At 41.7% G+C, this 26,523-nt stretch overlaps 1 protein-coding gene across 3 annotated transcripts in view; it reads left to right on the forward strand.

The window, feature by feature from the left end:
• Positions 1-26,523, forward strand: part of crhr1 (corticotropin releasing hormone receptor 1) — a 389,999-nt gene that overhangs the window by 187,782 nt on the left and 175,694 nt on the right. For all 3 annotated transcript variants that reach the window (XR_009650889.1, XM_060901899.1, XM_060901900.1), the window contains exons 3-4: positions 4,880-4,930; positions 14,560-14,679. Coding sequence is in view for 2 of the 3 variants with exons in the window: in XM_060901899.1 (XP_060757882.1) it covers positions 4,880-4,930; positions 14,560-14,679 (171 nt within the window). In the remaining variant the exon portion in view is untranslated. The remainder of the gene's footprint in view (positions 1-4,879; positions 4,931-14,559; positions 14,680-26,523) is intronic.

Genomic DNA, 26,523 nt, shown 5'->3' on the forward strand with positions numbered 1-26,523 from the left:
AGTGAGGATTTTTTGTTTGTTTGTTTGTTTATTTGTTTATTGTCTCTAGGCCGAGAAGAGTTTAGAGTCGGCTCACTCATTGGTTAGGACTTCATTGCCGGGACAGAAGCCCATGGCAGTGTATGTTTATGTAGGAAGTAACAGATGAATTAACCAATCAGATTTTGATTTATAGTGGGAGGGACCAAAAATTTATCGCCCTCGGCTTTCTCGAAGGCCAACGTGAGCTTAACTTCAAGTCGGCGCTGTCAGTGCAGCAGTGAAGTCACCTTCCAGCCGGTGTAGCTTTCATCAGTAGTGTTAGCGAATGCTAATAAATCGTCAAGTTAATGCTATCGAGAGCAAGTAGCTCAGGCTAACGACCGAGTAACTAAGATTTCTGTCTCCAGACTCTTCTTCCACGCTGCACGCTCGCTACAGTATTTTTCACTCAGACTTGAATATTCATTTCCCTCTGTAATTTACTTAGTTACTTTTAAAATCAACATCGACAGCTACACACAACGGAGCGACCTGGCAGCCTGCCGCTAATCCCTTGCAAAATCCTTTGCCCTGTTGGGTTTTTGGTGTCTGGCTAAGTTTTGGCTGAGCTCAAGTCCCAGCTCTAATAGTACCGGTTCATTACTGTTCTATAGTATACAGTAAAATTTACTAAAGCAAGTGCATTGCATGGCTTATCAAAGATTATGACAGTTCACATACTTGCCAACCCTCCCGATTTTGGCGGGAGGCTCCCGATTTTAGCCTCCGTCTCCCGATTGTATTTGTTAAAAACTGGATAATCTCCTGGTTTTGGGAAATCCCCACTGCCAAATTAAAAATACTCCCAATTATGTCCAATCAGAATCGTATGAGAAACACTGCTGACGTCAACTGATTTTTAACCAATCAATGAACAGAATGACAGTCACTTCCGTAATGTAGGATTCACCCAGGCTGTCCGACATTTTTTACAAGCAGTCATTCATCATGGCCACTAAACCCAATACCAAATGGCAAAAACATGAATGCAAATACCAGGTTGCATGGGAGAATGAATTTCCATGGATAAGCAAATGTTCAACCAGCCAGACCAACGCATTTTGCCAGGTGAACGATTCATTGACCGCACAGGTCAAAGTTTAGAAGTCTGTATGTTTACATCCAGGTCTCGCGAATTTATTTCAGCCGGAAAAGTTTTAACGCTGGGTCGGGTGGCCGTAACTATCGAATTTGTTTGGTGAGTGTATTTGAATAGTGTGGTCGTGTCTTAGTGCTATTTTGAATTTATGTTTGAAAGTTTTAAGTGGGGGCGGCACGGTGGTGTAGTGGTTAGCTCTGTCGCCTCACAGCAAGAAGGTCCGGGTTCGAGCCCCGTGGCCGGCGAGGGCCTTTCTGTGCGGAGTTTGCATGTTCTCCCTGTATCCGCGTGGGTTTCCTCCGGGTGCTCCGGTTTCCCCCACAGTCCAAAGACATGCAGGTTAGGTTAACTGGTGGCTCTAAATTGACTGTAGATGTGAGTGTGAATGGTTGTCTGTGTCTATTGGCCCTTTTCCACTACCCTTTTTCAGCTCACTTCAGCCCGACACGGCTCGCGTTTCAACTACCTCAGAGCAACACAACTCAGCTTGCTTCAGCCTTACTCAGCACCCAAAACTCGCACAGTTTTGGAGTAGGGCTGAAGCGAGCCAAACCGAGCCGAGTGGGGCTAGGGGCGTGAGCAGACACTCCTCTGTGCACTGATTGGTGAGAAGGAGTGTCCTCACATGCCCACACACGCCCCACGAGCACGCTGGGATCTGTAAACACCGCAAACCCGGAAGAATAATAATTACGAATTACGAGAATTTCTGAAGCCTTATGCGCCTCGCCTCATCTATACGCTCTTGCCAGTATCTGTTGGCGTTGTCGGTGACAACAAGCCACAGCACCAAGACCAGCAACACTAACGACTCCATGTCCTCCATGTTTATTGTTTACTATCCGGGTCGTGAGACTACCGCTTAAAAGATCACTGATGTCACTGTTTGCGCCGCCTAACGACATCATGTGATGTCCACCCACTTTCGCTAACTCCACCCAATGTGTCCACCCACTTCCAGCCAGCACGGTTCAGCGCGGTTGTAGTCGAAATGCAACCCCAACAGCCCCACTCAGCTCGACTCAGCCCGACTCAGCACGGCTCAGCCCAACTCAGCCGCGTTGGTAGTGGAAAAGCGGCATATGTATCAGCCCTGCGATGACCTGGCGACTTGTCCAGGGTGTACCCCGCCTTTCGCCCGTAGTCAGCTGGGATAGGCTCCAGCTTGCCTGCGACCCTGTAGAACAGGATAAAGCGGCTAGAGATAATGAGATGAGATGAAGTTTTAAGTGAAAGTTTACAAGTGAATTATCTGGAAAGTGATTGATTTTGATAGAGTTTTGAGGTTTGAAGTGAAAGATTACTCGTGAGTGTATTTTGGTCGTACTAAAATTTTGCATTCGAGTGAATTTCTTTGTGGAGTGTATTTTGATAGTATGGTAGTATTTATAGTGCCATTTTTACATTTTGTTTGAAAACTTTCAAAGTTTGCAAATGAGCAAATTCCTTTGATGCATTCCGACAGGATTTTGATAGGATTTCTAGCGCTTTTTAAAAATTCCGTTGGAAAGTGTTTAGTGACAGAGATGCATTTTAGTAGTACCAAGACAGTGCAGTATTTATTTAATTGAGTTGTTACTATTTTGGTTAAATCTTATTAAAATTTTCTTTAATTTATATATGATATTATAGTTCTGTGTATTTTTACATGAGCTTACAGAAGGAAAACACATTTGATGCAATCCAGTCATTCACTGTGACTATTTAAGAAATGATAAACATTCTTCTAAAGCGTCACTTGTGTTATTTTCTGTTGGTTTCTGTATGTATACAATATTCAGGCATGAGCCTTTCAGCTAAAAACCTGATTTAAGACTTCCCTTTCACTGTTATTATATTAAAATTCAAGACAAGAGTATTATTTCAGATTTCTCACTCTGAGCTCTCTCATGCCTGATACAGTACATGAATCCCATAACCTATAGTAACTGATAGAACAATATCAACTTGTTGAATACACTTACAGGGGTACAAATATAATATATACAGTTGCTGATGTGACAAAGTAACGTATTCTTAAGTATTCTATCAAATTTATATACTAGAAAACAACGAAATATCTTGGTAATTGTAAATATAATACTTTATATGCTAAACCCCACAAGAGTCGCCATTTTTAAAAGACCGTGACGTCAGCGCTACCCACTGCACTAGCGGAACTCTCCGAAATAGAGGAGATAAGCGTGTAATCATGGCGTCGGGCACATCAAGTGAAAGCGACAGCTCTGTCGAATCATACGAAGAGATCCCGCAAGACACACTGCAAGCAGGCTATGGCTTAGAAGGGTACCAGTTTGAACCTAGGAGAGGTACTCTCGACTCCGGTGATGAAATAAGAGAAGAAAGCTCGGATGACGGCGAGAATGAGACTGATGCTGACCATGGGCATGGCGAGCGTGGGGCAGAGCGTCTGCGTGCAGGTGACACGGCGTGGTGCTCGTGCGGAAAATGTAACGTGGAGTTGCTCACGAGTCCAGCAGAATTTATTTGCTGCAATGAGATAGGTGCCACCCGTGGACTTGCGAAATCGTCGCAAGAGGCAGAAACAGGTATTTCACACGTGCTATTCCCAACCTCAATGAGCCAACACAACTGGGCACATACATACGTCATGAGTGTTACACAGAGAAAATGAACGTGCATTCATCTCATCTCATTATCTCTAGCCGCTTTATCCTTCTACAGGGTCGCAGGCAAGCTGGAGCCTATCCCAGCTGACTACGGGCGAAAGGCGGGGTACACCCTGGACAAGTCACCAGGTCATCACAGGGCTGACACATAGACACAGACAACCATTCACACTCACATTCACACCTACGGTCAATTTAGAGTCACCAGTTAACCTAACCTGCATGTCTTTGGACTGTGGGGGAAACCGGAGCACCCGGAGGAAACCCACGCGGACACAGGGAGAACATGCAAACTCCACACAGAAAGGCCCTCGCCGGCCATGGGGCTCGAACCCAGGACCTTCTTGGTGTGAGGCAACAGCGCTAACCACTACACCACCGTGCCGCCCTGAACGTGCATTCTGATTGGATAAAATTAATATCATGGCGGGCTGTTCAAACTGCGGAAATAGTTTGCTCGAGCTACTTTCAAAACACTATAACTTTCCAACCTTAGAACAAAAAACTTTTGTAAGTCTTGAATAAGGTTCGTTAATGTGTGTTTTATTGTTATATTTACTCTATATATTGCCCTCTGTTCCCCTTTAAGGGTGCCTTCCTCAGCTACCTTAGCAGGTAGCTGTAGCCTTAGGCCAGGGGCAGATGTCATCAGGTGGTGTCCAACCTTCAGTGGGTGTTTCGGCCCTCAACCACAACACCCTCCAGTTGGTGGGCCCGCAGTGAGTGGCCAGCTCACTGCCCATCTGCCCCTGACTTCCAGCTTCCCTCCTCTCTCTTGCTCCAAATCCAGCATGAGGCACGTTCCGCCTCCTCCCCCATCCGGCGAGCTGCAAAAACTCTTTAATTGTATAAATTTCCAATGGTTTGCAATTAATTGGGATCCACTGTTTTTATTGTTTCAACCGTGCGTCATACCCTCGTCCAATTGAAAATGTCGTTCACGCACTTTTCTCCCCCATGAGAATTTTGAAAAGTTGGCAAGTATGAGTTTAGATGATGTGACAGATTATAAAAGTGGTTCTCAGTCACCTATTGGATATTTTTGTGGTTTTGCTCATAATATGGCAAAAAAAAGAAACATGTTGATTTGAGTTTTAATATGTTTTTCTTTTGCTTGTTTGTTTTCCAGCCCGCACCTTAATACTATGGAATCAGACAGCAAGCTCAAGTAATACCACAGGTACGGTTATTCATCATATCATTACTGTGCTGCTAATTTACTACTTATTTATACGGTAAATGTAACTCTCAGGCGGCTCTCAAGCTTCAGTGCGTATCGACTTGTACTCAGACACGGATTCAAAGCAGGGCAAAACATATTGCTCTGTTTTTCACACAATGAAGTACTCAGCATTAAGATTTCCAGTCGAATACATTCTCAGGTCCTGGATTTCTGTTATTTGCTTTTCATGTCATACAGAAAGCATGAAGTTTAACAGTGAAAAATACAGCTGCAGTCAAAGCGTTGGTGATTCATATGATGATTTATTTCATCATGTCATCTCATTATCTCTAGCCGCTTTATCCTGTTCTACAGGGTCGCAGGCAAGCTGGAGCCTATCCCAGCTGACTACGGGTGAAAGGCGGGGTGCACCCTGGACAAGTCGCCAGGTCATCACAGCGCTGACACATAGACACAGACAACCATTCACACTCACATTCACACCTACGGTCAATTTAGAGTCACCAGTTAACCTAACCTGCATGTCTTTGGACTGTGGGGGAAACCGGAGCACCCGGAGGAAACCCACGCGGACACGGGGAGAACATGCAAACTCCGCACAGAAAGGCCCTCACCGGCCACGGGGCTCGAACCCGGACCTTCCTGCTGTGAGGCGACAGCGCTAACCACTACACCACCGTGCCGCCCCCGTTGCAGGCATGTTGTGTAAAAAATAAAATGGTGCTAACCCCCTAAAAATCCATTTTAATTCCAGCCCTCATCATGTCATATTTATATATTTATTATTGTGTCCGAATGGCAAGCCATGATTTTTTGTTGAGCGTATTTACATTCAAAACATAAATTTTAGGTTAAAATATAATATTTACAACCAATAGTCAGGTGCATTGGTCCATTATTTAAAAAATAAATAAATAAATAAAAACGTGGCACTATTTTTGGCAGCCCTGGAAATGATCGTAAAGACAATGTAACTGAAGCATGTTTCCCATTTAAATTGTGCATGTTTGAGTTGATTGGAGTGTGTAGAACGTTTGAAGCTGTAATCCATGACTTTGTGATTAAACGAGAACTGAAGGCAAATTTTTTATTATCAAAATTCGATTTCTCATTTTATTAAATATCGGAATGCATTTTTGACAGCTATTTTGTCACTGCTATAGCAAGTTATGAGTGTTTGAAATATGCTCTGTAATATATCAGTCCATATGTCAAAGCAATGGCCGTAAACGAGATTCGTTGAGACCTGTGCGAGACATCGTAGGACGGAAGTAAAACGTACAGCGGAATTCAAAGTGACCGACATCTGCCAACGTTGTCAAAAGATGTGGGTTTTCAAAATAATAAAACACATGCATGTATTTTTGTGACAAATCCATATTATACTGAGCGTATTTCCCACATTAATCAATACAAAGTACCTGCATCTTTCAGGTTTTTTTTTAATCAAGGCTGAATACTTTCTTCTTTGCTGCTGCCTTTTATTAAATAAAATTTGAGACTTTTAATTTGATTTCTTTCAGCGTGACCGCAATGCATGATGGGATATATTGCTTTGGTTAGTGGCCATCGGCTGTACACTACGTTTCGTGATGCATTATGGGATACTTTGAGTGCATTATATAGGGTGTAAATAATCCTCACGAAGGTTTCAGACAGCACTACAAAATGGCGTCCCCAACATATAGTGAGTAGGGAGAGATTTCGGACACAGCGGTTGTCAAAAGACGCGCGCGCCCTCTTTCGAATGCTGATGTAATCAAGCCGGAAGTTTTGTTTGTTTTGATAGCAATCAGGAAAGTTTGAAAAAAGTAAGCAGTATTCATCATTTAAACTCGTTGTTGTGCAATATTTTGTTTGGAAAACAGTTTTCAAAATGGTGGCACTGACACCTGGCTGACACTTCACGTTTCGAAGTCTCGCACAAGTCTCGTGAAGATCGCGCGGATAAGCGACGCCTGCCATGGACCAAACGAACTAAGCCCATGTTTACATTAGACCGTATCAGCGGATCATCAGATTAACGTTTTTAAAACGATTAGTGTGCACACAGCAATACCAATACACGGATACGCTCGGCTCCGCAGGCATCCTGCGCTCCAAATCACTCCGCCCTGAACAGCGAGTGCCCTCTGGAGGGTGCGCACTCCGGCCCTGCGCAGCTCACAGAGCACGCGAGTGAAGTGAACAAGCTGTGATTCAGGACTGAGCCGCTGTGTGTGTGATCCCAGCGCATATCACTTACCACTTGCAAGTGGAAGGATGGCAAGCCTAAAGACAATCAGAACTACACAACGGGCAGTATTTGCATCAGTATTTGCAGTATTTTCATACTTTTATACTCTTTAATGAAAGGTGATACAAGGCGGAAGTCCGCGCCGTTTTTCAACAGTCGCGTCACATGACCAACGCCAGCGAATCAGGAAGGTGGATGTCACAGTGACGTTGTCCAATGAGATGCCAGCTAGAGCTCAGCACAGCGTATCCGCGTATTCTGAATGTTTACACAGCACCGGAGCTGACACGATCTGGATTGAATACGTGGACCCTGGCGGATTCCCGTTTCCCGGCGTTTCCAGGCGGTTTAATGTAAACGGACAGTGCATCCGCGAAGAAAACGAGACAGATACAGTCTAATGTAAACGTAGCCTAAATTCAACACGGCTAAAACCCAAATAGGCTGATAAGTATAATATTTAATTGCAATTAGTTGCCAATATGAGTCACAATATAAGGTTACTAAAACCGAAAATGTAATTGAATAACACGTTAATTAAGAAATAAAGCAAGTTTAAAAATGACTTGAGTTCCCCTTTAACTGGGGTACAAATATGAGATGAGAGTTGAATGTTTGTTGTACCGTAGATGCTTTCAGATTAGAAGTGAAGACTGAAGTGATTATTAAAAAGGAAAGTTTCTTCCTTCTTCTTTAGTTTTAAAAGGGCATGGCAGCGTGTGAGGTTTTTTCATATTAGTTCAGATTTATACTCTATGAACTGCTTTCTCTAGTCCCTGCCTTTTTAATTATTTGAAACTCACTCCCTGCAGATATATTACACTGTGCTTTTGATCTTCTCTCTGATGAACGGGGGAGCAAGTGAAGCCACAACTGATTCCTCTAACAGCGCAAACAGTGTGGGAATGATATTCAAAGGAGAAAAATCATACAAAGGATGTCAGTCGACGTGCTGTTTAACATCTTTTTTGTAGTTGTGTGGTATACCGTGCTGTCCAGCAGTATGCCTTGTCCTTTAACCCTTTGATGCAAAACATATGCACACCCCTTCTAATGCACAACATGGGTCAAAAATGGCCCGCATTCATTTTCCAGGTTATTTCATGCTGACTGAGTTTTTCTTTGCTCTATCTTTTGAAATCAATTTATTTTATGATTGAATATTCCAAGTATTCTTTAAATATCTTGTTTTTAATTACCACAAATCATTAATTTAATTTTTTCTTTCCTACTTTATGAACAAAAATACATTTTATATTACTACACATGGGTCATCCAAGTGTGATTTAAAATTAAATGTCTTAATACTATAATAATAATTTGTGTCATGTAACTACTTTAGCAGTGAATGGGGCCAGTTATTTATTTATTAGCTATGTAGTTAGGGTGGCACGGTGGTGTAGTGGTTAGCGCTGTCGCCTCACAGCAAGAAGGTCCTGGGTTCGAGCCCCAGGGCCGGCGAGGGCCTTTCTGTGCGGAGTTTGCATGTTCTCCCCGTGTCCGCGTGGGTTTCCTCCGGGTGCTCCGGTTTCCCCCACAGTCCAAAGACATGCAGGTTAGGTTAACTGGTGACTCTAAATTGACCGTAGGTGTGAATGGTTGTCTGTGTCTATGTGTCAGCCCTGTGATGACCTGGCGACTTGTCCAGGGTGTACCCCGCCTTTCGCCCATAGTCAGCTGGGATAGGCTCCAGCTTGCCTGCGACCCTGTAGAAGGATAAAGCGGCTAGAGATAATGAGATGAGATGAGCTATGTAGTTAGCTAAGCCAACTACAATAAAATTAGCTAACTAAAGTAGAATATGTCAACAGCTCGGTAGCTAATAGTAATTACTTGTAACTTTCTGACAAGTAATCTACTCACTCTCAAGGTAACCTAAACATCATCAATTTTTTTCTAAGGTAATGTTAGAACAATTGAAAAACATTACTTCCATGTATTAGACGGGCAAAGGGCGCTGTGCTGAGCTGTGAAATGTCCGACACAAGCACAATTCACAGTTCCCACCAAACGCTGTAGTAAATGCATGCGGGTCGGTTCTGACCCATGTGTGTAAACTTGATGTAGAATTACAAAAGCTGTGCTTGTTCATAACTTCAGAAAGGAAAAATAAAAATGATGATTTGTGCTAAACAAAAACAAGATATTTACTGCATATTTGGAAAAGTAAATGACAAAATGAATTGATTTCAAAAGTATATCATAGAAACACTCAGCCATACATGAAATAACCTGGAAAATGAATGCAGGTCGTTTTTGACCCATGTTGTGCATTAGAAGGGTAGTGATACAAAAAGAGTTTTTATTCAAAAAGTAAGAAAGGAAAAAATAAAATAAGGATGTATGATGATCAAAAACAAGTTAATTGAGGAATACCTTGAATACTGAATGATGGAATTAATTTATTGCAAAGATATAGAAGATAAAAACTCAGCCGGGTCACTTTTGATCCATGTTTTGCATCAAAGGGTTAATCCATTACATTTCCATGTGTCTGATTTACCAAAAGACTTGTTCTTGCTCTTCCTATTTTTTTCCTCTGCTGTATATTTTTGTCTTCTCTGACAGATGTACTGTATTCTCTGTATGTGTAACATCTATATCTGAAACTTAGCAGAATTTATGCACTACAGTTCACACAAAATGACCTTTATTCATAGCCAGGGTAGCGGTAATTACACAGCACTGGGTTGCATATCAAAAATGTGTTATTCCCCATGAAGGCCTTCCATTAAACGTTCAACCAAGAAGCAGAGCACTGGAAGCATGTCAAGAAAAGCACAAGTAGTTTCATGACGCATTCGATCAAGTAGATAATCAAAACGATTCTATCCATATTCACTGGATATGAGCAATCGCATACTCCGATTGGCTACTCTATTACTAGGCTATCAGCTCATATACTGTGAGTACAGGGAAAAAAATGGTAGAGCATGTTGCTGAACCAACCGCGGACGAAATAAAGACTCTACTCAAAAATAAAACCCCAAAAAATAAAAAAGCAACAAAATATGAAAAAGTATTTGATGGTAAGAACATATTTTTCAAGAATTATTATTGCATTTTTTCACAACTTGCTACTGTCATTTCGCCAGTTTGTTGACTTTCTTCATCTTTAAGCATTAAAATTCGTTGAATTTTTTTAGACTGGTTCAAAAGCTCAAAGAAGTTTGAAAATTGCATCACTGGAAAAATATCTAAAGCTGTTCTGTACCTCGGCATGACAGCAAGACGGCACTTTCTACAAAAAAAGGCAAACAAAAAACAAACAAACACTAAAGTCAATTTGTTCAGCCATCGATAGGTTTTTAAGAAGTCTGCCTAAATGGAAATTATTTTGTTCAGTCATTTTGTATAAAGTTTTTATTGAATTTGCAAAAAATAAAAATAGTCTGTTTCTCAAAATCCAGCGAATGTGGGTTAGAATTAAACAGTTATTCCACTCAATCTCATCATACATGGCTTATAGCCAACTCGGTGCTACATGCCTCGTTGGCTATCAGGTCATGTATGACACAATTTTGTGGAATAATTGTGAATTATTTTTTTTGTGGTCTAAATCCTGCACTCTGATTGGCTGGCGAGCGGGTCCGTATCCAACAGTACGGACCCCGGTTACGGACCTCTGGCGACTCACTCATTCACAACAACAAACATAGTAGAATTTTTTGTCAACATTTATCGTTTTTTTTATAAGATTTATTTCTAAGATTATCAAAAATCTTATACATTTTTGCCAGCATTTCTCAGGAGAATAGCATTAATTTTACAGCATGGATAGCGATAACGACAGTGTTCACAGCGAAAGCGAGTTTTACTACCCTGAGGAAGAAGAAATAAAAGAAAACATTTCAGGAGAAAGCTAAAACCTGTAACTTGCTAACGCCGAACAAAAACATGGCTGAATCCTGAATGATTCCTATTTGTATAAATAGGGGACTACATAGGCGGCAAAATGTAGTTTTTTTTCCTGCCATGGAAGTGCACTTGTATACCGAGGAGGAAGCAATTTGCATTACAGCCGTGAATGAGGATTCAAAATGGCGGCTCGGCTCGGCTTTCCCTTTCGGGCGCTCTCGTTTTCTGTTAGAATTTGGTAAAGAAAAAAATAAATATATTATTTACCAGCTTAAGGTCGGTCCATATGGTGAAATACCGTGACCTTGGCCTTGAATACTGACCTCAGCCCAGAGGGCCTCGGTCAGTACTTTCAAGACCTCGGTCATGGTATTTCATGATACAGACCTCCCAGCTGGTAAATAACATATATGTATTGTCAAAGTGCAGGCACTTATACAGTGGGGCAAAAAAGTATTTAGTCAGCCACCAATTGTGCAAGTTCTCCCACTTAAAAAGATGAGAGAGGCCTGTAATTTTCATCATAGGTACACTTCAACTATGAGAGACAGAATGGGGGGAAAGAATCCAGGAAATCACATTGTCTGTCTGATTTTTAAAGAATTCATTTGCAAATTATGGTAGAAAATAAGTATTTGGTCAATAACAAAAGTTCATCTCAATACTTTGTTATATACCCTTTGTTGGCAATGACAGAGGTCAAATGTTTTCTGTAAGTCTTCACAAGGTTTTCACACACTGTTGCTGGTATTTTGGCCCATTCCTCCATGCAGATCTCCTCTAGAGCAGTGACGTTTTGGGGCTGTTGCTGGGCAACATGGACTTTCAACTCCCTCCAAAGATTTTCTATGGGGTTGAGATCTGGAGACTGGCTAGGCCACTCCAGGACCTTGAAATGCTTCTTACGAAGCCACTCCTTCGTTGCCCGAGCAGTGTGTTTGGGATCATTGTCATGCTGAAAGACACAGCCACGTTTCATCTTCAATGCCCTTGCTGATGGAAGGAGGTTTTCACTCAAAATCTCACGATACATGGCCCCATTCATTCTTTCCTTTACACGGATCAGTCGTCCTGGTCCCTTTGTGGAAAAACAGCCCCAAAGCATGATGTTTCCACCCCCATGCTTCACAATAGGTATGGTGTTCTTTGGATGCAACTCAGCATTCTTTCTCCTCCAAACACGACAAGCTGAGTTTTTACCAGAAAATTCTATTTTGGTTTCATCTGACCATCTGACATTCTCCCAATCCTCTTCTGGATCATCCAAATGCTCTCTAGCAAACTTCAGACGGGCCTGGACATGTACTGGCTTAAGCAGGGAGACACGTCTGGCACTGCAGGATTTGAGTCCCTGGCGGCGTAGTGTGTTACTGATGGTAGCCTTTGTTACTTTGGTCCCAGCTCTCTGCAGGTCATTCACTAGGTCCCCCCATGTGGTTCTGGGATTTTTGCTCACCATTCTTATGATCATTTTGACCCCACAGGGTGAGATCTTGTGTGGAGCCCCAGATCAAGGGAGATTATCAGTGGTCTTGTATGTCTTCCATTTTCTAATAATTGCTCCCACAGTTGATTTCTTCACACCAAGCTGCTTACCTATTGCAGATTCAGTCTTCCCAGCCTAGTGCAGGTCTACAATTTTGTTTCTGGTGTCCTTTGACAGCTCTTTGGTCTTGGCCATAGTGGAGTTTGGAGTGTGACTGTTTGAGGTTGTGGACAGGTGTCTTTTATACTGATAACAAGTTCAAACAGGTGCCATTAATACAGGTAACGAGTGGAGGACAGAGGAGCCTCTTAAAGAAGTTGTTACAGGTCTGTGAGAGCCAGAAATCTTGCTTGTTTAAAATCCTACAATGTAATGTAATGTTAATAAAGTAACTCAATAAAGGAAATAACTCCTGGTGGCACAAAATAAGAAAACATGTTTGGAGTTTGTCCAAAAGCATGCGGTAGACTCCCCAAATACATGGAAGAAGATTCTCTGGTCAGATGAGACTAAAACTGAACTGTTTGGCCATCATGGGAAACGCCATGTGTGGCACAAACCCAACACTTCCCATCACCCTGAGAACATCATTCCTACAGTGAAGCATGGTGGTGGCAGCAGCATCATGCTGTGAGGATGTTTTTCATCTGCAGGGACAGGAAAGCTGATCAGGACTGAAGGAAAGATGGATGGCACTAAATACAGGGCAGTTCTGGAGGAAAACCTGTTTGAGGTTTGAGACTGGGACGAAGGTTCATGTTCCAGCAGGACAATGACCCTAAACATACTGCTAAAGCTACACTGGAGTGGTTTAAAGGGAAACATTTAAATGTCTTGGACTGGCCTAATCAAAGCCCAGACCTCAATCCAATTGAGAATCTGTGGAATAACTTGAAGATTGCTGTACACCAGCGCAATCCATCTAACTTGAATGAGTTGGAGCAGTTTTGCCTTGAGGAATGGGCAAAAATCCCAGTGGCTAGATGCGCTAAGCTAATAGAGACATACCCCAAGAGATTTGCAGCTGGAATTGCAGCAAAAGGTGGCTTTACAAAGTATTGACTTTGGGGGTTGAATACCTGTGCACACGGCATCTCATGTTATTGTTTGTGTCACAATAAATAAATTTAAAAAAAAACTATTTGCACCTTTAAAGTGGGAGGCATGTTGTGTAAAAAAATAAAATGATGCTAACCCCCCCCCCCCCCCCAATAAAAAAAACAGCTTGTAATGTGACAAAACAGGACACCAAACACCAGTGGGGGATGAATACTTTTGCAAGACACTGTAAACATCTCAATACATGCCTCACCAAAGACTGAGAAACCCTATAATTCGTATTCAGAATGAGAACTACTCACGACTTTCTCACAAAGCGTACATCAGCAGTGCTGAGATTCAACCTGGAATCTTATTAAATGTACCAGCCGCAAACAATAAAAAAATCCCTTCATGAAACTCACCCCATCGAGGCTGAACAGGAAACACTATATATAAAATGCAACTCTGAACTAAAATATATTTCACACTCTGTTGTGTGCCACAGCTATGGGGCACAGTGAAAGGGAAAATTTAAACTCAAAGGGAGGCATGGACTCAGAGGACAAGGTCCTGTTGATTAAATGGAAGGAAAGAAAACTTGCTCTTAAAAAGGAGGTCAGTGAAAGCACTGAAAATGCATTGGTGTCAGTGAAAACACACATAAAAGGAAATTGTATCTAGAATATCGTTAAGAAAGCTATTGGTGTATTATTTTCTTGGGTCGTGACTTTTAATGGGCTGAGATTTTGGCCAACATCGAATTCACATGATTTACATTATGCATTATGCATCACTTCAGTCCGATGCAGAGAAAATACACTACAGCACAGATATGGTAAACTAAATGACATGTTTGTGAGAATGCCATTCTTGCAGGAAAAAAAGATGGGAAAATTTCCCCATAGGCAGGAGCATTCATAAACAATGTTTAGGCTACATTATAAATCACTGACACTCTCTCTCTCTCTCTCTCTCTCTCTCTCTCTCTCTCTTTCTCTCAAACAGGTTTATTCTGTAATATATCTATAGATGGCATTGGGACGTGTTGGCCCAGGAGCAGCGCAGGGGAAATAGTAGCACGTCCGTGTCCTGAGACCTTCTTGGGTGTCCGCTACAACACCACCAGTGAGTCCAGCACCAATTAACAAATGGACCAAAGACTCCATTATTCATGTACACTGTCCATTAAATGTTTTTAGTACCATGCTAAAGGATAATCAGGGTAATGTTGAGTAGATTAGAGTAAAATGTTAATGTCCTCATGGGGCAATTTGCTTTACAGACCATAGTCCAACTCAAATACATACAATACATCATACACGAACGCAGTACAAGATCCATATCTCTGACACCGTCACCATGAATCATAGGAAAGAGGAAGAGAGACACAATAACATCCAGAATTATACAACGATTCCAAAAAAGTTGGGACAAAGTACAAATTGTAAATAAAAACGGAATGCAATGATGTGGAAGTTTCAAAATTCCATATTTTATTCAGAATAGAACACAGATGACATATCAAATGTTTAAACTGAGAATATCATTTAAAGAGAAAAATTAGGTGATTTTAAATTTCATGACAGCAACACATCTCAAAAAAGTTGGGACAAGGCCATGTTTACCACTGTGAGACATCCCCTTTTCTCTTTACAACAGTCTGTAAACGTCTGGGGACTGAGGAGACAAGTTGCTCAAGCTTAGGGATAGGAATATTAACCCATTCTTGTCTAATGTAGGATTCTAGTTGCTCAACTGTCTTAGGTCTTTTTTGTTGTATCTTCCGTTTTATGATGCGCCAAATGTTGTTTTCTATGGGTGAAAGATCTGGACCGCAGGCTGGCCAGTTCAGTACCCGGACCCTTCTTCTACGCAGCCATGATGCTGTAATTGATGCAGTGTGTGGTTTGGCATTGTCATGTTGGAAAATGCAAGGTCTTCCCTGAAAGAGACGTCATCTGGATGGGAGCATATGTTGCTCTAGAACCTGGATATACCTTTCAGCATTGATGGTGTCTTTCCAGATGTGTAAGCTGCCCATGCCACACGCACTAATGCAACCCCATACCATCAGAGATGCAGGCTTCTGAACTGAGCGCTGATAACAACTTGGGTCGTCCTTCTCCTCTTTAGTCCGAATGACACGGCGTCCCTGATTTCCATAAAGAACTTCAAATTTTGATTCGTCTGACCACAGAACAGTTTTCCACTTTGCCACAGTCCATTTGAAATGAGCCTTGGCCCAGAGAAGACGTCTGCGCTTCTGGATCATGTTTAGATACGGCTTCTTCTTTGAACTATAGAGTTTTAGCTGGCAACGGCGGATGGTACGGTGAATTGTGTTCACAGATAATGTTCTCTGGAAATATTCCTGAGCCCATTTTGTGATTTCCAATACAGAAGCATGCCTGTATGTGATGCAGTGCCGTCTAAGGGCCTGAAGATCACGGGCACCCAGCATGGTTTTCCGGACTTGACCCTTACGCACAGAGATTCTTACAGATTCTCTGAATCTTTTGATGATGTTATGCACTGTAGATGATGATATGTTCAAACTCTTTGCAATTTTACACTGTCGAACTCCTTTCTGATATTGCTCCACTATTTGTCGGCGCAGAATTAGGGGGATTGGTGATCCTCTTCCCATCTTTACTTCTGAGAGACGCTGCCACTCCAAGATGCTCTTTTTATACCCAGTCATGTTAATGACCTATTGCCAATTGACCTAATGAGTTGCAATTTGGTCCTCCAGCTGTTCCTTTTTTGTACCTTTAACTTTTCCAGCCTCTTATTGCCCCTGTCCCAACTTTGAGATGTGTTGCTGTCATGAAATTTCAAATGAGCCAATATTTGGCATGAAATTTCAAAATCTCTCACTTTCAACATTTGATATGTTGTCTATGTTCTATTGTGGATACAATATCAGTTTTTGAGATTTGTAAATTATTGCATTCCGTTTTTATTTACAATTTGTACTTTGTCCCAACTTTTTTGGAATTGGGGTTGTAATTTGTTTCAAAAAAACCAATAGCTGGAGGAGTAAAAGACAATCTGTATCTATTAGTGCTACCGATGGGAAGGCTGAACCTCTGTCCTGATGGAAGTGTCTGGAATTCAACAAACAGTACCAGGCAAAAGTTTGGACACATTTTACTGATTCATAGTAATGAGTAAGTGTGTCCAGACTTTTGACTGGTACTCTATAAAGGATGATGAGGGTCCAAAACAATGGTCTGTGCCTTTGAGATGACCGAAGGTTATTAAAGCTACGATCACACTGTCTCGTATCTTGCCACGTAAGCGACGTGTGGGTCAAACGCCAAGAAATGTGGCGTATTTTGTCCAGAATTAAAGTCCTGTGATGTACACGGTGTATGTGTGGCATTCCTGTGGCGTATCTGGGGTTTATATGGGGTTCAAGGGATGTAAACTTATGGCGTACTGAGGCGTATGCATGGCATATGATGCATTGCCGTGGCGTGACCGTTTCATTGGCGCGGCATTTCGTTCTTACTTGTGACGTTGCTGCTGCGTACCTGTGGCGTTCACAGGTGGGTATAAAAGGGGGCCCCACACTGCGTTCATTGTCATTCGTCACGGTCAAGAAAGCATCATGCCAGCGAAGAAGTCAGGACCCGAGAAGGGCAAGGGAAGAGAGAAGACATCAGCCGCATCCACCCAGCCAGCCCCGGAGCCACCTTCTTCAGACACTTATCAACTAAAGCGTTCGCACGGCGTAATAGGTGTTCAAGCAACATTCCTGCTGCATAGCTTTCGTTTTTACGGTGTACACGTGACGTATGTGTGACGTTTTAAAGCTGCTGCGTATGTGCTACGGATTTTTAAGTGCAGACTTAAAAATACGCCTCACCCTGGCGTACAAGGAGATCGTGTTACGCATCCTAGAGTATTAGCTATGTAAGCTGGCAATGCTGTGACATTCCTTTCTTACTGCCACGTGTCCTGATACGCCGTACATATGCAAGGCTGAAACGCTAATGTGTGACATAAGCATTAGGGTCACAGCAGCAACTACTTAACAGTTTTTCCCAGTTTGTTCATATTTAGAGTTTAGAATTCTGACAATGTAAAATAAGGATTTTTGCAGATTATATCATGGCAACGACATTGTAAATATTACACATGCTTAATATTGATGATTTGTTATCTGATAATGGAGGTGAACACTTATTGTTTCATTAGAAAAACCTCAAATCTGGATGCCATGCATTTACACTCCCAGAGTGCCAATCAGAGACAGATCTTCATGCTATACTATCAGAAAACAAAGTACATTATTGTACCTTTAGGGGTACAACGGCTTGTCACTGGGGTAGGACCCTCTAAGGTACTTATTTGTACCATTTATATACTGATTAGGAACATATATGTACGTTTTTGGCCCGAAAAACATGCACGATAGTTACCTTGAGGTCTAATAATGAGCCGTAGGGGTACATTAGTGTAGATTGTACCTTGGGGGACAGAAATAGACTCCTACTGTACCCCTATTTCTGACAGTGTAGTATGAATAGGGCAGGGCCCAGGAATATTTGTTTGTTTGATTCTTTGTTTGTTTGAATTTATATTGAATGTGTGTGTGTATTATATATAATATAATTTTTTTTAATTTATTTATTCTATCTACATTCACTCGATATGAGCAATTGCGTGCTCTGATTTGCTACTCTACTACACTCTCAGAAAATAAAGTACATTATTGTACCTTTAGGGGTACAATGGCTTGTCACTGGAGTAGTACCTTCTAAGGTACTTATTTGTACCCTTTATATACTGCTTGGGACCATATATGTACCTTTTTGGCCCAGAAAAGTACACAAAGTTACCTTGAGGTCAAATAATGAGCCGTAGGGGGTACATTAGTGTAGACTGTACCTTGGGGGACAGAAATGGACTCTTACTGTACCCCTATTTCTGACAGTGTACTAGGATATCAGCTCATATACTGTGAGTAGAGAAAAACAAAATGGAGAAGCATTTTGCTGAGCCAACCAAGGACGAAGTAAAGTAATAGCACACCGAGTCCGATCGAGCCGCACGTTTTGATGTATTGCTTGTCTGTGTGCGATGTATGGTTATTGGGTTATTATGAATCAAAATTTCTAGGGAGCCTAGGTACTCCTTCTCTCCTTCTATAATAATAAGAAGAAACACACAGAAGAATAATAGTTATGCATGCCTAGGCACTGCATCACTAATGATTTCTCACGATAACATGGTGTCATATGCTGCATTTTCTTTCTTTATATCTTACAGTACATTCGTGCATAATGTACAGAACATACTGAACTTAACCCACACAAAGTATCGCCCTCTCAAGCAGCATTTAGCTGGTACATCATTTAACAACAAGTAGAAAGACAGGCCTTTCTTTTGACCTTTTGATTGCATCAAAAGTCAAACAGTCAGAGGAGTTATTGCTCTCTGTGTGTGTGTGTGTGTGTGTGTGTGTGTGTGTGTGTGTGTGTGTGTGTGTGTGTGTGTGTGTGTGTGTACTGTGCAGTTACGCACGTCATTGTAGATGCTCATGTCCCTGGTATGGGTAGATAAGGACGGAAATAGCTGTGCTTGCTTGTGTGATCTGACAGATGAGACCCAGGTGGAGGGACTTTATGCGCGCACGTGTGTGTCAGTGTACATAAGTGTGTCATTTAAATAGGAAAAGGGAATTAATTAAATAAACATTGCTGAAGTAATACTAGACGCCATATTCCGTTTAGACTGAAGTGTCAATTTGTTAAAAGAGATTCATATAATGGTTGCATGGTGAATATTCAGAGCCTGTCGTCTCATTTTCTCTCTGTGAGATGGAGGGATCTCCACATCGTTAAAGGTCTCATTTCAAATTATGATCATGACTGGTATTTAATACTGCTGCAGTAGGATTAGCGTGACTTCCTTTCTCTCTGCTCTACCATTACAAAATGTCTGTATGGTAGTTAATAGCGTTGTTATTGGAGACAGATGATGGAAGGATGCAAGGAATAAAACATGATGGGGTCATCCATATGGGATGTGATGTAAAATGGCCTAATACAATACATTACATTACGTTACATTAATGGCATTTCGCAGATGCTCTTATCCAGAGCAGTCTGGGGTTAGGTGCCTTGCTCAAGGGCACTTCAGCCATTCCTGCTGGTCCAAGGAATCGAACTGGCAACCATTAGGCCATGGCTTCTCTAACCATTAGGCCATCACAAGCCAAAATGTTGATTCCTCTTATACCGCAGTGATTTGTCAAGCTCAGGATGAAACTGGGGAACCTGGAGGTTTGCGGTACCAGCTGTATCACCATTCCACTTTGAATATATGTCTGCTTCATGTCTACAAACAGAAGTGGCAGAAACCTGTCATAAAATATTCATATTAAGGACCTAACGAGGAATACGGCCACTTTTCTGCACCAGTACAGCAATATTCCTTCTAGGAATGCTGTTGTATTCCTTCACTTTGTGATGCGATGTTGGAAAGTTCTCAAAGAAGACAATCTTCCAGGTCTTTGAGGGATGAGGAGGAGGGACATACTGTATCTACGTATGTGCTAACTTACTTTACAAATTTAATAATGCTTGAAGTTAAAAATAGGGGAAGCTATGGCTGAGTGGTTAGAAAAGCATCTTTGGGACCAAAAGGTCATTGGTTCCAATGGTCATTGGTTCCAATGGTCATTGGTCATTGGTTCTCCTCTGTGCGAGGAGAGGTGCCTTGAGCAAGGCACCTCTCCTCTCACCTGAAGCTCTCCAGACTGCTCTGGGTATGCTGTATGTCGCTCTGGATAAGAGTGTCTGCTAAATGCATTTAATGTAATGTGTGATTTGGGAAGCCTTGACATCATTTAAGTGTTTTTCAACCATCCGCTGTTTAGGGTATTATCATCCTGGAATATCGGAAAGAGAGTTTTGGCTTTCTTTAGCTTCCTCCAAACATAAACCCATCCAGATGTAGGACATATGGGGAAAGTTGACTCATCTTACACCGTATGTGATTATTATTGTGACTATACTTACAGGGCATTTAGCAACTACTAAGAGTCCATCTATTCCTGTCAAGGGAATTGTAATTGTGATCACTAAGGGTAGTATTTCACTGAGCTGCGACAGCCCGCGACTAGTTGGAGACACAACAATTGCGATAAAATATGTGAATTAATGACAATTTTCACTTGGATTCACACTGAATTGATATTTGCATATTTTACCGTAATTGTTGTCTCTCCAACTAGTCAGAGGCTGTAGCAGGCCGGCTTTCCCTCAGGAGGCAGGGAAGTAGAGGAAGCCTCACGGAAACTGACTTGAGAAGGGTTCACAACGGCTTTGCGACACCAGCGACGCATTTGCAGCTATTTTGAGAGAAATTTTGTCGCACTAATTTTTTGAACATGTTCAAAATTTCAGCGACAAAGGAGTGACACTTCGCAACTCATGCGAGGAAATTGAGAAGCCCCGCGAATGTTTCAAGACACTTTTGACACTCTCTCATGAATGACGTTCACAATTTGTCGCAGCCCAGTGAGATACTAGCTTACAGGATATCCCAGAAAGCAGGTTTAATAAACTGCGAGCCTAACCCTCAACTCTGATTTGGTGAACCCTGAGATGGGAAACTCCATGCTTTCAGTTACATTACATTACAATGATGGCATTTAGCAGACTGTCTTATCCAGAGCAACATGCAATGTAACCAGAGCAGCCTGGGGAGCAGTTGGGGGTTAGGTGCCTTGCTCAAGGGCACTACAGCCATTCCTGCTGGTCCAGGGAATCGAACTGGCAACCTTTTGGTCCCAAAGCTGCTTCTCTAACCATTAGGCCATGGCTTCCAGTTCCAGAACAGCTGTTAGTTCAATCAACTCTGAGTATGTTCACTCTGGGTTAAGCACATGTGTGATGAATCCATCATCAATGGAGTTCTGATACTATGATTCACCATGGCAACTGGCAAGAAAAAAGGTTGTCCACCTTCCAGGTTTCCTAAAGTGTACTGTGTGCACCCCTAGAGGTGCGTGGAAAAAACAATAAAGGCAGAAATTAGAAATAATAATTAAAAAATCTAAAATAAAATGTTTGAAGGTTGTTGTTTTTTTTTAGTTTGCACACATTTAAAAAATATCATAAAACTTCAATATACCATAGTTTAATCATTAGACTACAGTAAACTGAAACTTTATGATATTTTAGACTCTCATAATTACATAGCACATCTAATCAGGGTCTCAAAATTCTCTCCTAACGTAAGGCTTTATGAATTAATTCAGGATGGAGGAGATAGTGAGAAACTCAGGGTGTGTTGAAGAAACTCTGCCAGCAAACAGGTTAGGTTCACAGAGTCAGTTACCATGGTAACTGACCCAGAGTTTGAGTTAGCTCGCTTTCTGGAATGGAAAACCCAGAGTTTTCTTCATCTCAGGGGTAACAAACTAAACCCGCTTTCTGGAGTACCCCCAGGAACCTCTTTGCTGATGCTGTTTTCCAATGTTGACTTTTGAAATTGTTCTCTTTAACGCACACATGGTTTTTCCTCCTAGGGGTTTTGGAGGTTCTTTGAAGCATTATATATCAAAGAGATAATTGTCAGACCTGTTTTCTATACTGTTAGTTGGCAATTAAGCAAGGAATTTAAAAAAAAAAAACCCGGGTGTGCTATTATAGGAAAATAGTCAACAACAGGGTGGTGTGAAGAGATGTTACTCATACCACATCAAAACTGACTACTTTCCAATACATTAATGACATTTAGCAGACGCTCTTATCCAGAGCGACATACAACATGCCCAGATCAGCCTGAGGAGCAGTTGGGGGTTAGGTACCTTGCTCAAGGACCGGCGAGTGGCCTAGTGGTTAGTGTGTCCTCCTCTCAATCGCAAGTTCGACTCACGGTTGGGTCATACCAAAGACCTTCATAAAAAATGGTACCTACTGCCGTCTGGCAAGGCACGCTGCAATACAAATGTGAGTGGGGTGTCAAACTCTTGTGGTTACCAAAGGACTAGCTATGTAATAGGCGAGAGGCCGAGGGCTACAGAGATCAGTAGCTATGCGCTATGCGCCACATGGCGTGGGAAGGACTTTGGCTTTGGATCTTGCTCAAGGGCACTTCAGCCACTAGTCCAGGGAATTGGACCAGCAACCTTTTGGTCCCAAAGCTGTTTCTCTAACCACTAGGCCATGGCTTCGCCAGCAGCACAGCCCACAGTGTTTTATTTGTCTTATACTACAGCAATCTGCCAACAATTACAATTTTATCAAAGCATTGTTGTAAGCTAAACTGCGTAGAAACAGGGCCTAAGTGTGTAAACTCAGTATTTGCTTTACTGGCATAAATCCAAGAATCATTGCAGAGCTCCATACTTAAGAGAATATGGTAATGCATTGAAATGATTTTTGATAGCTTTTGACTGTACGACGTCGATACATATGAACATGCGTATGAACAACAAACATGTACCACCTCAGGGAAGTGCAAGGCAACATATCTCGTAAACACTTGACCACAGGACAATGAAATTTGTATCTTTATAGATGGGTTTTTACCCAGCGGTTATTTTTAATTTGTTTTTTAAAAAATAATGTGGGATTACTTGCTAACACGTTTTGCAGAAAATATTCACAACACTTTCATATAAAACTAGTTAAAACAGTTTTATTAGTCTATTAGCTTGTTGGACAATTGACAGTTTGTCATGTAAGGGTGATAGATGGATGTAATCACAGGAAGTTTTATTGAAAACACACTAGCAAACAGATCCAAAACGGAGACAAAGGCAGAGTTGAAAAACAGGCAGTGATCAAGTGAGGCACAGACAGGATATCAGAGGTAATACAGTACTCACAGTCCAAAAACACAAACAGGGTCAAAACCAGATAAGTCAAACAAAATACAAGGCTTTCGCAAAGTATGTGTGTTATTGAGAGTCCTTATATGTCTGCGCTGTGATTGAGCTCTAATCAGGAACAGGTGCATGGTAGTGTGTGTGCACCAATGCACATGGATGTGACAGATGTAATCAGACAACTGTTTGACATATCAAGTTTGATATTCAATGGTAACGATACAGTAATGATATAAAGTGAAAGTGCTGAGTCACTGCTGTCCACCAGGCACCCAGCAGAGTCACGCCATAATAAATGTTGTGATGTTGTTTCTGGTGCATGGCATGCGGTGTCAAAGAAAGGAATAAATATCTATTCGTAAGTGTGATGCGTATCTCATTATTGGTCTCACTGTCACAAGACCATGCAACAATTTATTGATGCGAAATACACTGCACTATACAATTCAATGAGTCATTCTTGGTGCTATAATACTATTATTCTATTGAGGTTGATTTTGTGCCCTTGCCAATATTTGGTGCATACACTCATCAGGAACTGCTTTTAGGCACTGCCTAAATATCTACATTAATCAAAGTTGAAAGCAGCGTCACAACACTAGCAAGTAACATTCAACAAGAATAGTCCATAATGATAAACTGGGAAAACGGCCATGGGTCTAAGCCAGGAGAACATGTAAACATGGAAATCATGACACGTACTTAATAAAACCAAAGCATGGTAAGACTTCACAATGAACAATGATATGTAGAGGATATGAAAAGGTAAATCAATCAAGAATTAGTGTGGAACAAGTGAACACAATCAGAGAACAGGCCAATGACATGACTGGGAGAGCAGAAAAATGCGAACCAAAAACACACTAAAAACCCAAAATGATTCTGTGCATGATATATAACTGTTTCCTATGTTCTGGCTGAAGTTCTATTTTTCTGTTTCAGGCTCAAATGCTAAGCAAATGCATGTACACACACACACACACACACACACACGTTTGTCTCTCTATCCTTGTGAGGACCTTCCATTGGCATAATTATTATTGCAATTAATTAATGCTGTGCCTGCACCTAACCCTAACCTTAACCTCAGTAATGAAAAGGAAACGTTTTGGCTCTTTTTTTTTTTTTTTAAACAGCAATTTCCTTGTGGGGACCATCCAAATGTCCCCACAAGGTCGAAATTGTCAGCTTTTACTATCCTTGTGGGGGCATTTGGTCCTCTGTAGGATATAAAAACAAAATCACTCTATCTCTCTCTCTCTCTCTCTCTCACACACACACACACACACACACACACACACACACACACACCCCATTCCAAGCAGTAAGAAAGGCCCAGTTGCAGAAATAAATGATAACCCACTGTAAATCCTCCAACTGGGCCTTGCCTACCGTAATCTATTCTCTTTACATGTTATTCAGTGTGTGTGATGGTGTGTAGCTTGTGTGAGAAGAGGGAACAGTGTGTGGGTGGTAGGCACAGAGACACACCTCTGATGAATACATAGTGGGTAATGCATCACTTTAATCAGCAGCTCATATTTTCACTCACACCAAGTAATTACTCGCTAAGAAACATTCACGTTCTTGTGAGTCATGCAGTCATGATGATTCACATACTGTACACACGTTATGGGTTTCATCGATTTAAAGTTTGTTGTGTCATCGGTTTGACGACTGGGTTCACACCGAGCGACCTTGGCTTTTTTTAACTGCAATGAATATGTTCAGTCTACAATTCCCAACTCACATAACTCTACAATGGGAGTTATCATGGCCATACATGGTAGAAGCTGTACTTGCTGACAAAACTGTAAAACCGTCTCAACAGGTCAGTGGAATATTTACAACAATGTTCATTCGAATTTCCAACAGGGCCAGTTTGAACTTAAGCTTAGATTTTGGAGTTTTGTATATTTTCCCAGGGTCTTCAAGGGTATCCTCTGGGTTCTTGGGTTTCCTCCCACCTCCCAAAAACATTCCAGGAGGTGGATTAGCAGATGTACTCTACACAACTTTCAAAACCACAGAATTAATGTACTGCCCACACTGCATTACTTTTCGCACTTGCAATAGAACACCATCACGTGACCCTCATAACAATGGTAACGATGCCGCCATGACAGGCGGCACGCTTGTCGTGCTTCATTCAGCCAAGTTAGCTGTTATTGATTGGTATGGGAAGGTTTTGCTGCATTTTTGGATGTGCAAATCGTTTTGAACGAAACAAAAACATCAGATTTTTTTTTAATTTGCCAAAAGTAATTCATCATCAGGGGAAAAAAACGGAGAGATTTCTAACCGTAGAAGGGAAAAACGGAGGGGGAAAAAACATTCGGCAGGACTTGGTGTTGAACAGACAAGTCAAAAACCCTATGGTATGCTCACTTCATTTCCACGAAGGTTAGAATTCTAAAAAAAATAAAGAATTCACAACAGCAAGGTGCTCATGCTTATACATTGAAGTGAACATAAGTGAGACAGTGGCTCAGCATTGCCTCGCCTTCCCCGAGACTCAACATGCATTTACATTCAGGGATCCTTTGGAGCGCGTTGTGCAAGCGCTTGGGACCCAGTCATGATGGGAAACACCTGATACTGATTTGAACGCAATCGGCACACGCATGTAAGGACACTGTTTTCACAGAGACTTTGCGAAGTATTGTGTCACGTATGTGCTGGTAGATGGGTCTAAATGCAGGAAGAGTGTTTATTAGCAGGTGTAATATTTACAAAAACGAAACCGAAAGCAGTGTCATAAACATGGCTACAAATAAACATGATAATGATAATACTTCATAAAGCATCTGTGTCCTTATATGCGCGTGCCGATTGTACTCAAAACAGTATCAGGTGTTTTCCATAATTCCCTTAGTGAAAATTAAGCGAGCATGCCATTGGATTTTTGACCAATCCGTTCGACACCGAGTCCCACTGAATGTTTTTTTTTCCCCCCATTTTCCCTTCTGCATTTAGAAAGTTCTCTGTTTCTGTCATGGTCCTACCTGTGGCTTTCCTCTCATCAGGTAACATTCCACTCCTCTCCACTCAGTATTACCTGCCACGCCCGCATGCTCCTTCTCCATCAGGCTCACCTGCTGTCAATTTACCATCATTGA

This window comes from Neoarius graeffei, chromosome 20 (assembly GCF_027579695.1).
Source record: "Neoarius graeffei isolate fNeoGra1 chromosome 20, fNeoGra1.pri, whole genome shotgun sequence".
Classification (NCBI taxonomy): domain Eukaryota; kingdom Metazoa; phylum Chordata; class Actinopteri; order Siluriformes; family Ariidae; genus Neoarius; species Neoarius graeffei.